The sequence below is a fragment of the Podarcis tiliguerta genome (assembly GCF_965153285.1).
Source record: "Podarcis tiliguerta genome assembly, chromosome: 10".
Taxonomy (NCBI): Eukaryota; Metazoa; Chordata; class Lepidosauria; order Squamata; family Lacertidae; genus Podarcis; species Podarcis tiliguerta.
Window position 1 is genome coordinate 55,604,620 of NC_139543.1, and position 16,972 is coordinate 55,621,591.

At 45.0% G+C, this 16,972-nt stretch overlaps 2 protein-coding genes across 2 annotated transcripts in view; both read right to left on the reverse strand.

The window, feature by feature from the left end:
* LOC310658939 (sodium- and chloride-dependent GABA transporter 1-like) overlaps positions 1–16,972 on the reverse strand; it is a 50,921-nt gene that overhangs the window by 19,322 nt on the left and 14,627 nt on the right. Inside the window, exons 2-9 of the mRNA XM_083401501.1 lie at positions 15,595–15,931; positions 9,583–9,714; positions 8,318–8,418; positions 6,690–6,799; positions 5,361–5,493; positions 4,437–4,571; positions 3,087–3,190; positions 848–972 (exon numbers count right to left, since the gene is read on the reverse strand). Coding sequence (XP_083257627.1) covers positions 848–972; positions 3,087–3,190; positions 4,437–4,571; positions 5,361–5,493; positions 6,690–6,799; positions 8,318–8,418; positions 9,583–9,714; positions 15,595–15,838 — 1,084 coding nt within the window. The 5' untranslated portion in view covers positions 15,839–15,931. The remainder of the gene's footprint in view (positions 1–847; positions 973–3,086; positions 3,191–4,436; positions 4,572–5,360; positions 5,494–6,689; positions 6,800–8,317; positions 8,419–9,582; positions 9,715–15,594; positions 15,932–16,972) is intronic.
* Positions 4,374–16,972, reverse strand: part of SLC6A12 (solute carrier family 6 member 12) — an 87,942-nt gene continuing 75,343 nt past the window's right edge. The window contains exon 16 of the transcript XR_014502545.1: positions 4,374–4,385. The gene's annotated coding sequence lies outside the window, so the exon portion shown is untranslated. The remainder of the gene's footprint in view (positions 4,386–16,972) is intronic.

Genomic DNA, 16,972 nt, shown 5'->3' on the forward strand with positions numbered 1-16,972 from the left:
AGAGATGCATTTTAAACAAAAGGACATAATCTACTCATGTAAAAACCACGCTGATTCCCAGAACGTCCACAGGCTGGATTGAGATGGTGATTGGGCCGCATCCGGCCCATGGGCCTTAGGTTGCCTACCCTTGTTGTAAACTCTTTGATCGCTGCCAATATTAGCCAACCAGGTGTCAAGAAAGCTGACAATACCAATTGTGATTCAATGGCTAAGTAGGGTTCTTGTCAAAGTAGATATGCTGTCTGACAATATATGAAGAAAAGATGGCCTTTATTGCATCCGTCTCAGTGCCAGCCAAATGGAGGAGCCCTTTTTGTAATAACATCCCTGCAATTTGCTATGGGATCATCTGGTGAAGGGCAAACTGTAAGTACAGATAATAAATAAATACAAATGCAGCTGCGTTTCATTGAAGAAGTTCGTTTTTGCAAGCAAATGATCATAAAAAAAACTCTTGCAGGGATGTGAATCTTGTAGCTCCAACAAGATTGTGCCTGATTAACAGATATAAATATTATACAACGAAGTACCTCTGAACATGCGTATTATGGTGCAAGATGGTCCGTGATGGCAAATGGAGCACTGCTTCACCAACCTCAGTCTGCCCTCAAAGGACTAGCTGGCTCCATCTCAGTGCCTTCCATCCCATCAGTCCCAATAGGAACCAACAACCACCACTGATGCCTCATGTGCCTTTCCTTCAGCAAAGAACAACTGCAGCCATTACCCCACAAAATAGTCCATTTTTTATAGAAATGCCTGAAGTTTAGTTTGTTTCCACAGTGCCGCCAAACTTATTCTCCTTGACTGTACCGGCTCACATTCCCTACTGAAGAGATTGTACCTGAGGATGCCAATTCAGCTATTGACTTCTTGGTGATGTGGGCCATGAAGCCGACGATGGAGAAAATAACAAATCCTGCAAATATGCTTGTTGAAGAATTTATGCCACAAACAATTATGGAGTCTCTGGAGGGGGAGAAAAGAGAGAGAGAGAAAAAATATATGTATGTATTTTCTGCATTGCTTTTCAGCCTTAGGGTGGCTTCCAGATTAAAACACAAAAATGCAATAAAAATAATGAGATGAAACCAAGCACAATATAAGTCAAATCGTTAAAACAGCAGCCTGAGGGCATGAGGGCGTGAGGGAAATGGGCCAGTATACACTGCCACTTCAGCTGGTTAAAATATATTAAAGGCATGATGGAATAGAAAAATCTGAGGTGCTCCTAAAACATAAAAGAGAGGGAGCCAACCACTTTCAGGAGGAGGTTCTACAATCTAGGTACCTCTAGTAGGAATATCCACTCTCATGTCTTCACCAAATGGTGGAACTGTAGATAATGTTAGCATGCAGGCAGCCATGCACAGGAGGTGGTGGTCTGTTAGATCCCAAACTATGTAGGTCAAAAGCAGAAACTTGAATTTGGCCCAGCAGCATATCAGAATGCAGTGCAGGTTGAGAGAGGACTGGTGAAGAAGGACCTACAAAGCCCAATAAACAGTCTGAGGCCAACCAATCAGAGAGCCCAGCTCAAACTGCTCTGTTCCATCACAACCTCTGAAGTAGACGAGGAGCTAGAAGTATTACGTTTCCTGCCTATGTAGCACAATAAGGCAGCAAAGGTGCAGGCAGAGAGGTGATCTCAGCCACTGAACATCAACTTTGGAGTGTCCTTCAATACATCAAGGCATTTTTTCCAATGAAAAAAATATGTGCCTTTTACTGGTCTGGGACAGAGAGAATGGTTTTCATTGTTCTAGGGCATTCTGATTCCAGAAATGCTATCTATCTATCTAACTGTTTGTCTGTCTATCTATCTATCTATATCTATCTATCTATCTATCTATCTATCTATCTATCTATCTATCATCTATCTATCTATCTGTCTGTCTATCTATCTATCTATCTATCTATCTATCTATCTATCTATTTTAGTTCCAGTAATTTTTATCCCACTTTTCTGAGTTTACAAGCCAAGTGACTCTCAGATATAAAAATCTAAAACTATCATGAATCAATAAAGTCATAAACTGAACAATTATTACAGCAATACTCTCATATATTTTAAAACTTGCTGGAATACCAACAACAGCAACTAATAATAATAATAATAGTAATAATAATAGCAGCCACTACTGCAAAGACCCTGTCATGAGACTCACCATTTGAATACCCTGAAAGTTATCTGCCCCAGTACTTTGGAACATGATGAAATATAGAACAAAGGGATGAATGAATAAATGAGTTCAAAAGCAGAAATTATAACAAAAGAGCATTACACAAAGAAGACAGAGTGAGATGGCAGAACAAATGAGAGCAAAGAGGAAGGCCCAGTTTGGTGTTCATGCAGCAGCTTGATTGCCACCACAAATTGTTTCTTCATGGATGGACCGCCTGAAATTCAGCTTGAGGTTTCTAAGCAAGGCCTGGGTTTCTCGTTAATGGGTTAAGAAGAGAAAACTGGGTTGAAGAGGTTTTCCGTGTGAATGTTTGAGGCCTCTTCAGCCTCTCCTGGGAAACATATTACCTATGAATAAGCAGAGGGCAGGCCAAACCCATATCTGAAGGAACATCTGATGCTCAGTGGCCCTGAGAAAGGCTCCTCATAATGGAAAGATTGTGTCAGGAAAAAACTTAAGTGTTTGGGAGTGACTGGCACAGAGAAGACAGGGCCAGATAGAAATTGTTATACAACTTTTGCTAATGAACCAAGAAGGGTGATAGCGATGGATTTTAAAACACTTACTGATATGGGAATGTTCTCATATAGCAGTCTGCTGCCCGTGTTGGGCAGATTGTGTGCTGCTGAACGATCATCAGTCAGGAAATACAGTCAGGGGGGAAAAACCTAGGTTCAAATCTCACCTCAACCATGAGATGGCTAGGGTGGCCTTGACTAAACTACTTTCTTTTACCCTCACCCTGCCTCATCTGCAATATGGGATTAAAAACAACAGCTGGGATTGCAATGAATGAGTTCACGTGAAGTGCTTTCCACACCTGCAAATGTGATATTAAACGCTTTTGAAAAAGCATTATTGGAATTATTATTGAACATAAATGTATACATGACAAACCTGTAAACGTTGTTGTGAAATGTGTTATAGCTTCCCAAGGCAATCAGAGACCCCAACCCCAGACCATAGGAAAAAAAGATCTGTGTGGCTGCATCCATCCAGACCTACAAAAGGAAGAAGATGGTTTAAAATCCTATAAGGGGAACATCGTCTAGAAAGGGATTAGATGTACCATTGTCTAGATCCTTGGAGTGTCCCTGCCTGTCAGTGTAGATAGTACCATGGTAAGGTAAAGGTAAATGGACCCCTGACCATTAGGTCCAGTCGTGACCGACTCTGGGGTTGCGGCGCTCATCTCGCTTTATTGGTTGAGGGAGCCGGCGTACAGCTTCTGGATCATGTGGCCAGCATGACTAAGCCACTTCTGGCGAACCAGAGCAGTGCACGGAAACGCCATTTACCTTCCTGCCAGAGTGGTACCTATTTATTTACTTGCACTTTGACGTGCTAGGTTGGCAGGAGAGTACCATGGTAGGGAACATCTAATGAAGCTGTACGTTGGGAAATAGACAAAACAAATTACTCATTCACAAAGCATGGAGTTAAACTATGCAACTGGCTCCCACGGGGTGGCCACCAACTTGGAGCACTGGGACAATTTCATGGAGGAGAAGGTTATCAACAGCTACTAGCCTGGATGGCTATATTCCGCCTCCACAGTTGAAGGCAAAATGCTTCTAAATACCATTTCCTGGAAACTGCAGAAAGTGACAGTGCTCTTGTATTTTGTTCCTACTTGTGGGTTTCCCATAGGCATCTGGTTGGGCCACTGTGAAAACAGGATGCTGAATCCATCAGGCTCCTCTCATGTTCTTAGGCAGAGCAATGGTTTAACTCTTTGATGGGAGATTCCCATAGTGTTGTGTACCTGATACTTTTAATAGGAGATGCCAACAGTGATTGGCCCTTAGACCTTCTTCATGAAAAGCACATGTTCTACCACTGCACTGTGTTCCTTCCCACATAAGAAGAGCTCTGTGGGACTGGCCCAAAGATCTACATTTTGTTTCTGACAGGAGCTAAACGGAAGCCTCTGGTGAGCTCTCAAGCAGGGTATGAAGGCAACCACTAACCCTTGTTAATGGATTGTCTGTTTTGTGATGTTGGGGTGGAGCAGCTGGCCTGCGGCAACATCTTCAGCATTCCCCACATGACAGATATCAAGCAAGAAGTGGTCCTGTGTCGTGATGCGCCAGGGCATTTATAAGACATTCTTTGGGAAGCATTGATCTAAATGATTCAATTCCTATTTCCATTTTAGATTCTAGGAACTTGCCGGGAGAACAGGCTGTTTATTGTCTGCAGCGGTAATTAGTTCCCCTGTCGCATGGATCAGATGAAAATACAAACCTCAGACTTGGAGAGTTTGCTGAAATCGGGCGTGATGTAAAAGAGGATTCCCTCCTTGGCTCCTGGCAAGGTGACTCCACGAAAGAACAGGATAAAGAGCATGAAGTAAGGGTACGTGGCAGAGAAGTAGACAACCTACAGGCAAGAAGAACAGAGAGAAAGGTTCACTCCAAAAAAAGTATCTCAAAATTAGGATGGGGGAAGAAATATGCAGACGTCAGATTCTAAAGCAGATTCAGTTGTTAGTAATTATGGGATGCAAACTGCCTGCTAACATACAGTGGCAGTTGAATATTTGACAGTATTCAATATGCAGTGTTCAGCATGTGATAATTCCTAACAGCTGACCTGCAGTAACAATAAGTATTTGACAACATCTGATATGTAGCAATATTTGAATTTTCAATATTTGAATTTAGCATGTCTCATGCTAAGAACTCAGAACTAGAATCCAACAACCCCTGGACAGGCACACACGCCCCATTTCTGCCTTAGCAATTTTAAAAGGTTAAATTTAGTCTTGAAACTACTCAGCTTGTTCAGTTTAGGGGAGTTGGGAAATGTTCCAACAAGAAACCCCTGCTCACGTTTGCTATTGTATTGTGTATTTAACTTAATTCTATCCAGTTTTAAGGTAAATGCAATAACGACAAATAAAAAATGCAAACTGCTTAGAGATTTTTTATTATATTAGGCATATATATATATGAAAAGTAACCATTGTTAAAGCTGGGGCGGTGACTGGGGAGGGTTAAGGTCAAAACTGGATTGCACTAACACCTATTTAAGGAAGAAACCTTCATTATAGGCACTCAGGCAAAATAAATAAAAATAAAAAACCCTGGAGGATATTTCAGTTTCAAGATAAAGAAATGAATGCAGCAATCAAAGGTAGTATTGGACAGCACAATGAGCATGAAGTACCTTTCCGGTCCACTCAACACCTTTCCATATGGAGAAATAGACCAGAACCCAGGCCAACGCCAGAGTGCCAGCCAAAGGCCAGCGGATATTACCCGGTTCCCCCAAGCCTCCGGAGATCTGGTGCATATTTCTCCTGCAAGAAAACGGGGAGAAAATAAGAACAACTGGGATCCAGAGAGACTGAATGACTAGATTCTCCGGAGGCTGAGAGTCATTTTCAAAGGTGACTGATGTCCATTGGGGCTGTTGGGTAAGGCAGCTAATGGTAAATGAAGCCAGCTGTGGGTAGAGTCAGGGGCAACAGCAGGCTGAGCTAACCCAAGACAAACTGGCATGCTTTCTTTTTAAGGAGAGGAAGAAAACAATTCAGTGGGTCTAGTTTTACATGTACCCGACTCTTTCAGATGGGATGCCAAGAGGTATGAAGGGGAGAAAATGAACACTTGGACACTGTCTGGACAAAAGTGACAACAGCCTTTAGGATTCATTTAGGGGGCCAATGAAAGACCTTTTTTTTTTCCTGGTCCAGAAGAGAGCAAGGGGAGCACAGAAAGACAACCTCTCAATCCCAGACAATGTTGGATGCTGCTGCTTAACTTAGTTCCATTTCAATCCAGTTTCAAGTCTGGTTTGGAGAAGCCAGTCTAGGGAAGGGGTGCTGGTTCTCTTTTGCCCTTCACTTAGCCAGTCAAGTAAAAGAAAAATCAAAGATGGAACTCCGTGCTATACAGGCAGTGCAATGGAGCAGATGCCCAAGATGACTCTGCCCTGTGCTTGTCCATTGCGGAGGTATGTTGGCAGGAAGCTTGCTGGTCCCCATCAACCCAAAATGAGGGAGGGGTAAAGCTGTGAGATCCATCCCACCTGCACTTGCTGGCCAGGGATGAGGAAGAAGACCATGCCTTGCTCCTGGTGGGGGTTCCATCCTGCTCAGGCAGAGGTTAGCTCAGGACAACACCAAAGCAGAGGTTGGGGAGGTGAAGGAGAACACCAACCAAATATTAAGAACAACAACAAGAATGTCTATATTCAGCGTTTTGATGCCCCCCTCCTTTTTCGCAACACAAATACTGTGTTTAAATATGAGTGGTGTAAGGGCAGGTGCTGTAACCTTCCTACACTTTGACTTCACCCCTGAAGGCGGACTCTCCCATTGTCTCCCAAGACAGACAGATGCCAACAACAACATAAGGGTACTTCTACAGAAGGTAAATGAGAAAGTCCCACCACCCTTTTCATCCCTCCCTCCCTCCTTCCTTCTCACCCCAGCCCCTGCACTGACGAGATGACCCCAATGATGGCAAAACCTGACTTAGGCTGGGGACGTACTCCCAGAACTCCGTCACAGCGCTGGTCAGGTTGGTGGTGTCATTGAGGGAGTAGTTGGAAAAGCATTGGTCTGTGTTCCAGGCATTTCCACAGCTCTGCCATGGCAGGTCCTGAGTGGGGAAAGATCAGCAGAGAGGGTGAAGGTCAGCTTCATCTGTTGAATTTCTGCCTGTGGTGCAGCTGTCAGGTGCACAGGAGGCTTGAGGTTCTCAAAGGGTGGGCAACCCAATTTCCTGCTGCTTGTGCCAGCAAAATGGTTCAGGAGAAGGCGGCAGGTGGGCAAACAGAGGCGCAAGAGATTCTCCTGTAATATAAGCTATTGTACCATTGTAAAACTGTCACTACTCATTCTGGGCTCAGGAGAGGGCAAAGTCCCGATCTAAAGTTCTGTTTTGGAAATCCTCCAAAGCCCTGACAATGTAATCTGTACAAATGACTAGGCGGCATTTAAGTGACAAGAGCAGACGTTGCAGGTGTCTGGTTTGCTCTGGGGACTATCGACATATGGCTCCGAAGTGGCTAAACAATACAAATATTTTGGCAAGATGTTTCACCGGTGTTTGTGGAACACAGTCAAACAAAAGCCCTAAAGTGGACAGAAGCCCAAGATACACACACAGCCTCTTAGCAGCTGTGTGTCTAAATAAAGTGGAATCCCAGGGCGCAATAAGCACAGATGCTTTGTATGTCTATTGATTGCATGGAGAGTCATCTTTCAAAGGAGCCTTTTACGTTGATCAGAATGGCTTCACTGCCATGAAATGTGTTGTGGAGAAAGAACCCAACAAACCCTGGTCATCACTCCCCTGAAATACTTCAGAAATAAGGTGCTAGAAGTCAGTATGGTTACTGTTTTGCTCTTTCCTGTTTTCTATATGTGCCATATATTTAACTCAATGTACACTACAACTAAGTCTTTTTGTTCTTAACAGGTCTGTGACTGCATTACAGTGGTACCTCTGGTTACATACTTAATCTGTTCTGGAGGTCCGTTCTTAACCTGAAACTGTTCTTAACCTGAAGCACCACTTTAGCTAATGGGGCCTCCTGCTGCCACCGCACCGCCGCTGCACGATTTCTGTTCTCATCCTGAAGCAAAGTTCTTAACCTGAAGCACTATTTCTGGGTTAATGGAGTCTGTAACCTGAAGCATATGTAACCTGAAGCGTATTTAACCCGAGGTACCACTGTATAACATTTGCTCTAGCAATTCCTTGTTCCAAACCAGAGAATGATATAGGATGGCGAGCAAGGTAGTGGTGGTGGTCATACTCCCAGTATTCCCACCCACTTCACTCCTACCTTCTTGCACCGAGCCAAGAAGCCTCTCCATGACCAAGAACCCCACATTACCAGGGTTCCAGATCAAGCCTCTCTGCCCCATTCCACACCACACCCATTCTCTCCAGGCAATGCCCTTCACTGCCCCAGCTTCCCACGCACCCCTTGAGTGTTTTTTGCCCATCTGGGATGCATCCTTCATCTCTGATAATGTCCCTTATAATGCCTGGGAGGGAGACAGAGAGTGATGCATGACTGTGGAATAACTAGTGTACTGTGCAAAGGTGGAATTTGCATACATTGCTCCATCCATGTGCTTCACCAAAGAGAGGATGGCAGAAACTCACCACAGTGAAAGAGTTGAAGAGATAATACAGTGCCCAGGAAATAATGACAATGTAATAGATATTCAGCCAGAACGAGAGAACCACTGCAGCCAGCCCCACTCCTAAGAGACAAGAAATATAGTATATTGAGAAGCCGTTGTGTCAAAGCTGACATGGGTAAGGTGTAGGGGTGGGCAAATCTGTCAATTCTGATTTATTTCAGTTTCTATTTTTCCTAGGCTCAAGTTCAGTTCTACATTTCTACATCAAGTTGTGATATTTTTTTTAAAAAAGTTTTCATGAAAATTTGTCAGCGAATCCCCCCTAACACATCCATTTTTTGACAAAGCAGTTTCTCCTAATATAATGCGTGTTGACATTATTTTCACTAATGTATGCATTTTCACACACACTTTACCCCACTATTTGGATTTTTGTACACATTATTTGGCCGGAGAACTGCATTGCAAAATTCAGAGCAGTGCAAATTTCAAAGGATGGCTGCGTTTTGATTCACATATTGTGCTGGAAAGTGTAAATTATATAGGTTTGCCTTTAAATGTGAACCGAGTTAAATTTCTCTTCTCCCCCCCTTGTAGGGTGGCAGTGAAGAAAGCAGTGGATGGCAGTGACCTGGAAGACTTGACACTGCATTGTTGAACGGTGTCAGTTCAGGATTTTTTGTCAAAGCATAGGTGGCAGCAAATGATTAAAGGTACAAACAAAAGCCAGAGCCAACAAGAAGCAAGCCAAATAATTTGGTCCCCATCTTCCTCCGTGTTGAGTTCTATGAGAACAACATCAAGTCTAGGGAAGAGGAAGCTGACAGCCAGCATTGCCAGCCCCTGGACTGGTAGTCTTTGGACTGGTCATGGGTAAGAAGGCAGGCAGGCAGGCAGGGGCTGGCTGAGTTGCAGACTGAGGTTGGTGGATCAGTGCTCTATTTGTCCTAATGCACAAGTCTCTACTGACCAAATTCCATTCTTTCTGCCAGAGCCAATATATGCAGTGGCTTTCAGGGTCTTAAAAGTCTCCAGCCTCATAGGAATGCAACAAACTGTTTACAGTGCCCCTCGCCCAATGCTCACATCTACTGCAACTCTATGGGCAAGGGCTGTGTCTCAGTGTATGGCAACTGCTTTGCATGCAGAAGGTTCTTGGTTCAATCGCCATCATTTTCAGGTGGGTAGTCTCACCTTAGCTAGATGGGCCGATTGCATGACAAAGCAGTTTCTGATGTTCCTGTGGCCTATTTATTTTGCATCAATGTCATGAGCTCACCGTACCTTTAAACATGGGCGCAAGTTTCCATACTCCAAGTCCACCAACGGAGGTGTATTGCCCAAGAGCTGTCTCCAGCAGGAAAAGCGGGATCCCAGCAAACACCAATGTCAGAAAATAGGGAATCAGGAAGGCACCTTGGAGGGAAAAGTGGAAAACATCTCAATGCACCTGCTTTGTTATGGCTGGTAAACCATGTGTGCATCAAGACCTGCAAAAAAAAAAACTTGGTAGAAATATATTTCCCATTGCTAATAAGTGCTTCATTCCCTTCGGGGTAATCTGTCGGTGGTGGTCACAGCCAGAGCTAAAAATGAGTAGGACCAGAGGTTTCCCCATCAATAGTTTATAATCTCAGGGCGGACTATTAGCAGTAGAAGCTGGTGCCCATAAGGGCTAGGAGGGTGGAAGGCAGGGAGGACAACAGTAGGTGGAGCCAGAGCCCATGAAAGACTAAGCCAACTAATATTGTCCCCACCAGCCTCCCTTCTGAGTTCTACAAGGGCAACATGGAAATTAGAGGAGGAAACTAGCACACAGTACAACCCTCTGGACTAGTTGTAAGTAAGAAGGCAGGAAGGTTGGGGGGGGGTGGGACAGTGCCCCATTTGCCCCCCAATGAACTAACCTCCACTGACTGTTAAAGGTAAAGGTAAAGGGACCCCTGACCATTAGGTCCAGTCGTGGCCGACTTTGGGGTTGCAGCGCTCATCTCACTTTATTGGCCGAGGGAGACGGCGTACAGCTTCCAGGTCATGTGGCCAGCATGACTAAGCCACTTCTGGCAAACCAGAGCAGCGCACAGAAACACCATTTACCTTCCCACCAGCGTGGTGCCTATTTATCTACTTGCACTTTGACATGCTTTCGAACTGCTAGGTTGGCAGGAGCAGGGACTGAGCAACGGGAGCTCACCCCGTCACGGGGATTCGAACCGCCAACCTTCTGATCAGCAAGCCCTAGGCTCTGTGGTTTAACCCACAGCACCACCCACATCCCCTTTCCACTGACTGTTAGTTGTTCTTATATATATTGGCAGGATCATTGGCCAGTATGATAACATCTTATTTTGCTTAATTGCTTACAAGTTCTCTAACAATTTGCTTCCTCGCTAGAGCCTTTTACACCGCAGCTGAAACTTGCCTTTCCTTCATCTATCAGCTGGAAGCAGAATGAAAGGTGTAGCTCTGTTCTGGCACCAGCCACCAAACATGGACAAACTCTTGCTGTGATTTTGATCCAAAATGAAGTCTCATTAAACAAAGATACCTTCCAATAGTAATTAAAAGTTTTCTGCTTCCTGTTGAGTGTGGCAGTGGGATTATTTGCAAATAACCCATTAATTGCCCCTTCAATAGCTTTTCTGAATTTCCCCTTTATGTCACCTCCTGTTCCCTGGAAGGTGGTTTGGTTGCTTAATTCCTCTCTTTTTTTCTTTTCTTTTAGTGCAATAGCTCTATTTTGCTATATTAAAAAGGGGGAAAGGAGGAGAAATAAATTGACATTAAGGGACGGCAAAAGGTGAAAAATCCATAAGTATTATTCACATTTTCTGATTTCTCCCTTCTATATCCGCCTCTCTCTGTTCATTTCAACTATATGGTGCTCTCTTAACTTAATATTTCAGGCATTTAAACAGTATAAAATCATTTTATCTTTGGTTTAAGAAAATATTTGTTGTCCAGTGAAGACCAAAGGATTATTCTTATGTATATATTACCTTCCCTAAATCTATAAATATACACAAGAGATCATCATCATCATCATTAAAATTGACTCCCTGCCCTGACTTTGATATTAATAAGAATGCTATAAAATCGTCACTATCTGTTAGTTGACAGAGTCAGTTCATAGCTGTAAAGTGTTTAACAGGGCTGTAAATGTAATAAAGTCCTCCTGCAAGGCAAATACTCTGTTATTAACTGCAGTCCCTGAGTGCTTCCTCCAAAATTCACTCCTGCTACTTCCCACCCCTTTCAGTTTTTCTTATTAGCTTTACAGCAGTGGGTGGGACAAAGACATCCCAGGAAGCTTATGGCAGTGGCGTAGCGTGGGGGGTGCAGGGGGGGCCGGCCGCACCGGGCGCAACATCTGGGGGGGCGCGCTCGCACTCGCAGCTCTCTGCCCCTACCTGGCTCACTCACTCTCACTGCAGTGCTGGCTGTGCGAATCCGATCCGAGCCGCCGGGTCGCCGCCCACTGTGGAGGGGGGGTGCCAGGCATGCGGTGCGGAGAGAGAGCAAGGGACTATCTGGGGGAGGGACAGTGCAGGGGGGGGCGCAAATTACTTGCCTTGCCCCGGGTTAGGGGGCGCAAATTACTTCCTTTGCCCCGGGTGCTGACAACCCACGCAACGCCACTGGCTTATGGAAACTTCTCTGGTTTTTGCTTCTTCTCCTTTGAAGAAGAAAAGTGGATAAATGTCTAACATTCAGGTAGGTGGCCATGTTGGTCTGACGCAGTAGAAATATATATTAAAAAAATATAAAAATTGTCCACTTCTTTGCATGCACACAAAAGCTCATACCAATAACATACTTAGTTGGTCTCTAAAGTGCTACTGGGCATTTTTTTATTTTTTAAATAAATGTCTAACAGGTATTATTAATTTAGGTCACTTCCAAATGACCTCTTTATGGAGTATTCAACCTGTTTTATTTGCAGGTTAGATGATGTTGCACCAAGCAAGTGTTCTCTTTCACTTTCCAGGGCATTTCTCCAGGGGGGAGATTTCCGAGTGAAGCACGTTCCTTGCACAAAAGCTCCAAATCAGCTCCCATTATGCCACTTGAATTTGCCAGTATATGATTGGTTGCCCTCCTGAAAATGTGACAGTCTTGAATTGCCCTTCGTTTATAATTTACATCTTGATGGAAGGCTTTGTATGCCTGGAAATTCCTTCTGATTTGATTCTTTTTTTATTATCTTACCCTGTTTGGCTAGAAATGGAGGGCTCTGTGTGCCTAGCATAACAAAGATTCCAGTATGAAACTGGCCTTTGGAAGCGCCGAGGTAAGAAATTAGATCTGCAGCCGTTAATGCAAATGGTAACACAAATAATGATTCCTAATTAATACAGCAATGACTGCCAGTCTGGTTCTACTTATTGAGAAGAATATGAAAAAGGCAGACGGGGGGGGGGGTGCTACATTGTCTTTCCATTTCCATAGCACTATTTGCAAGTTGTGAACAAAGCTATCCAGACTCTCAGGAACTTCACATTGCTTGCAAAAATGTGGCCATGTCCACCTTTTGAAATCTCAATCTTTTCTGTTAACTGGCCTGTTTTTGCACAACAGCCTTTAATCCCACTTAAAGATCCTTCTTTCAATCTTGTACCTGCATTTTCTACCCAGATTGCTTTGGTAAGAAGAAATCTAGAGGGAAAAATTATAGTAAAACAGAGGATGTAGTAGATAAGAGTGCTGGAGCTGGACCAGAAAGAACTGGATTCAAATTGCTGCCCCTCTCTCTGGAAAGTCTAAGGGAGGCACCATAGTATTTGAACACAGAAGCAGGTCCCAGGATTAATCCCAGACATGTCCAATTGAAAAGATCAGATAGCAGGAGATAGAAGCCTCTGCCTGAGACCCTGGAGAGCCTCTGCCAGTCAGAGTATGCAGTACTAGACTAGCTGAACAAATTAGCTTCACCTGACTTAAGGAAGCTTCCTATGTTCCTATCACAGGGTAGTTCGGTTTATACAAGATGCACCAGTTTCCCTGCTGATTTTTTTGCTTTCACACAGCCATTAAACTCACCAGAGAAGCAAAACAGCCATCTTTCAATGGCAGCCGTCTACATAGATTCAACATAGTTCTTCTGTTGGAATGCTACTCTTGGACTTGATAATTTTATGCATTTTAAAGTTTTTTTAAAAATATTTTTGTAAGTACCTTATGAATTTTGTCAAGTAAGCAAGATAAACACTTCTCAGAAATCATAATTCCAGCAAGAGAAGCTGTGTAGCTTCCTTATAGAAACTTTAAATCACACTCACAGCACATTGCTCAGATTTACGGCAAATCCCTCTCCATACTTGCGCATTAGCTTGTGGTAGATAAAACACTTTAAAGCCAATTTGATCAACTGCTTCAGACATGACAAGAAAACTCATGACTGCTGCAGTGTTTTCTTCTGCGCAATCACAAAAGGGAAGGGAAAGGGATGGCCTCTAGGTCGGGAATGGCTCTAGGCTGGCTAGTTATGCCATCAACAAGAAAGAAAAAATGCATCACCAGAAGAAGACAAAGCAAGGTGCTGAATTGAATATGTTAACTTTGCGTGTGTAGATGCAAATTCATAAATACTCACTATAGCTTGAATCGAAGCACAAAACATTTGCCATAGTAGTGAAGAAGGTGAGCAGGTGACCTGTGTGCTTGCTCAGTCTGCTGTCTAGCTGCTAACTGTTGATGGGCAACTTCAAGGCCCCTGTCTCCTCTCCCTTCTGATGGTTCTTTAAAATGGACCGTCATATAGAGGACACCTTCAAGCAGAGGGCTGTCCTCTGTAAAGTAGGACACATGGCCACTGAATGCTGGCAACCCTAATTGGAACTGATTTAGTAACAGATGGAGAGGCAATGATATAATTAAAGTAAGTAGGCAAATTACATTAAGAAAAATTAGGAGCAATAGAGCCTGGAACTGAGGAGACGGGTTCTTTTTCTTCAAGAGCGGCCACAGAGCCTTGCTTGAGATTTTCAGTTAGGTTGGCTTGATTGCACTTTGGAAGTCTTTCGTGCTCCTTTAAGCCCCTGCACACCTCTTTGGAGGAAGATCTCGTCAGTGAGAGAGACTCACTTGTGAGTAAACATATCTAGGCAAGGCCGGCTCACTCATGAGGCAAGGTGAGGTGAATGCCTTAGGCAGCAGAATGCACAGGGGCAGCAGATCCATCCTCTAAGACAGCGGTTCTCAACCTGTGGGCCCCCAGATGTTGTTGGACTACAGTGGCGTAGCATGGGTTGTCAGCACCCGGGGCAAGGCAAGTAATTTGCGCCCCCCAACCCGGGGCAAGGCAAGTAATTTGCGCCCCCCCCCCCGCTGCACTGTCCCTCCCCCAGATAGTCCCTCTCTCTCCTCACCGCACCGCACACCTGGCACCCTCCCCTCCACATTGGGCGGCGACCCGGCAGCTCGGATCGGATTCGCACAGCCAGCACTGCAGTGAGAGAGAGTGAGTGAGCCAGGTAGGGGCAGAGAGCTGCGAGTGTGAGTGCCCCCCCCAGATGTTGCGCCCGGTGCGGCCGGCCCCCCCTACTCCCCCCACGCTACGCCACTGTTGGACTACAATTTCCATCATCCCTAGCTAGCAAGGCCAGAGCTCAGGGATGATGGGAGTTGTAGTCCAACAACATCTGGGAACCCACAGGTTGATAACCGCTGCTCTAAGGAATGCATTACTTGCTGCTGCCACTGCTGTGGTGGCAGCAACAGCTGCGATGCGCTCCTTGGAGGCAAGATCTTCCATCTCCTCAGCAGCAAGAGCTATCCCTACAGCAGCATCTCAGTGAATAGGAGGTGTTGCTGGTCCCCTCCTAAGGAAGAAATGAGAGGGGTTGCCCTTTGGGGTCTCCTCTGCACCCACCTGGCATGATTTAGAGTGCCCACACCTCCACAGTGGCCTTTGAATGCCACTTCAGCTGTTGGGCAAGTTTGATTTGATTCCCCACTTTGTTCCCAACATAGATCTTCATTCCGCACCTGTTCCTGATGCAGATCTTCACTCACCCATTCTTCCATGGCTGGAATAGGGAGGCATTTTGTGGTTCGCCTCAGGCGCCAACATGTCTTGGGCCAGCCCTGCATCTAGGATTGATCTGTAAACATTCTGAAACCGTTAGAGAGCGTGAGGCCTAGGAACATAGGGAGTGGCTCATCACCTCCACCTTCTATCAACCATCAAGTGAAAATATATAATTGAATAATAAATTTGAGTAGGATTTATATCCTGAAATGTGGGATAGAAATGATCATAATGAGTAAACAAAGTCTCGATCAGGTCAATCTCACCTCCTCCATTCTTGCCACAGAGATATGGGAAACGCCAAACATTGCCTAAGCCAATGGCATATCCTATGCAGGAGAGCAGGAAGTCAAATTTGCCTTTCCAAGATCCTCTGTCCGGGACCTCCTTTTTCTTCTTGCTGGCGTATTTGCTTTCTGAGTCAATGGGCTCCTCCGACTCCTCTAGGGCAGCTTCCTTCATCTCAGAAGGCGAGTTCAGCTCCACAGACGTGGTGTCGATCTTTCCCATTTCTGCTTACATTTACGTCATGGAGGAAGGGGAGGGGAGACCCTCAGAAGATCAAGACGGTTGGTTCACAGTGGGCAAATTCCTCAGTGGTACCTGAAAAGTATAAGAGAAGTTATCTTTGGCAGCCAGTCAACAAGAGGGTTAGACTTCTTGAGGCATGTTGTACGTAAAAGACAAAGTGTTTTAAACAATTGCCGGGCTTTGAACTGGATGCAAATGTGTGTGTGTAAATACCAGCTACTGGGAATTGCAGAAGGGGAAGAGTGCTTTTGTGCACGGGCGTAGTTAGCTGCTCCAGCACCCAAAGTGGTGGGGGCGGGGCAAGCTGTGTACGGGATGCTGTGGTGATCCGTGCTGTGCCCAGGGCGGGGGGCACTGTGGCGATCCACCCAGGAAGGATGCAAGCCCCACACTGCTGTTTCGGGCAGCACGGGGCCCCAAGCCACCGCATTACTCCTAGGAGAGATGTGTGGCTCAGGTGTGCTGCAGGCCAGGCCTTGCAATAAGTGCCACCCCCCTGTGGTATGACATTTTGTCACCCCCTCAGGGTTGACACCCGGGGCAGGCCGCACCCCCTGCACCCCCTTCCTACGCCCCTGCTCTTGTGCTTGGGTCCTGCTTGCTGGTTTCCCACTTAAGCCAATATTGGGGAGGCGGGACTTGCAAAATGTCAAAGGAATTCTGCAATGGATTGCAAATAAGGAAGGCTCCCCCCAAGGTGACCCTGTTGCTGTGGTTTAGGGAATAATGTGACTGTCAAAGAGGTAAGATTATTTCCAACGTACACATACCTTCCACCAAAGGTAGCCTAGGGTCATTGGGTGAACACATTGCTACATTTGAGGAAACTCTTGTTTTTTACTATTATTATTTTCACTTACAGAATTTTGCTATGGCAGACTAGAGAAGCACCATATTAGTTGAAAGAACCCAACTTGCTTAAGAACACCAAAGGAAATCACGGTCAAAGAATCTCCTTCCAAAAAAATACCCTGCGTCACCTATGATTTATAGCAGGAGCTCTAGGCCCAGAGCCCTGAAACCATTTACCAAGCCAGTAAATTTCATTTAAATCTACGCCCAAGGTAATGACTCAGTAAATCTTCCAATATGTTTCTCCCCTGTCTGCCTGAC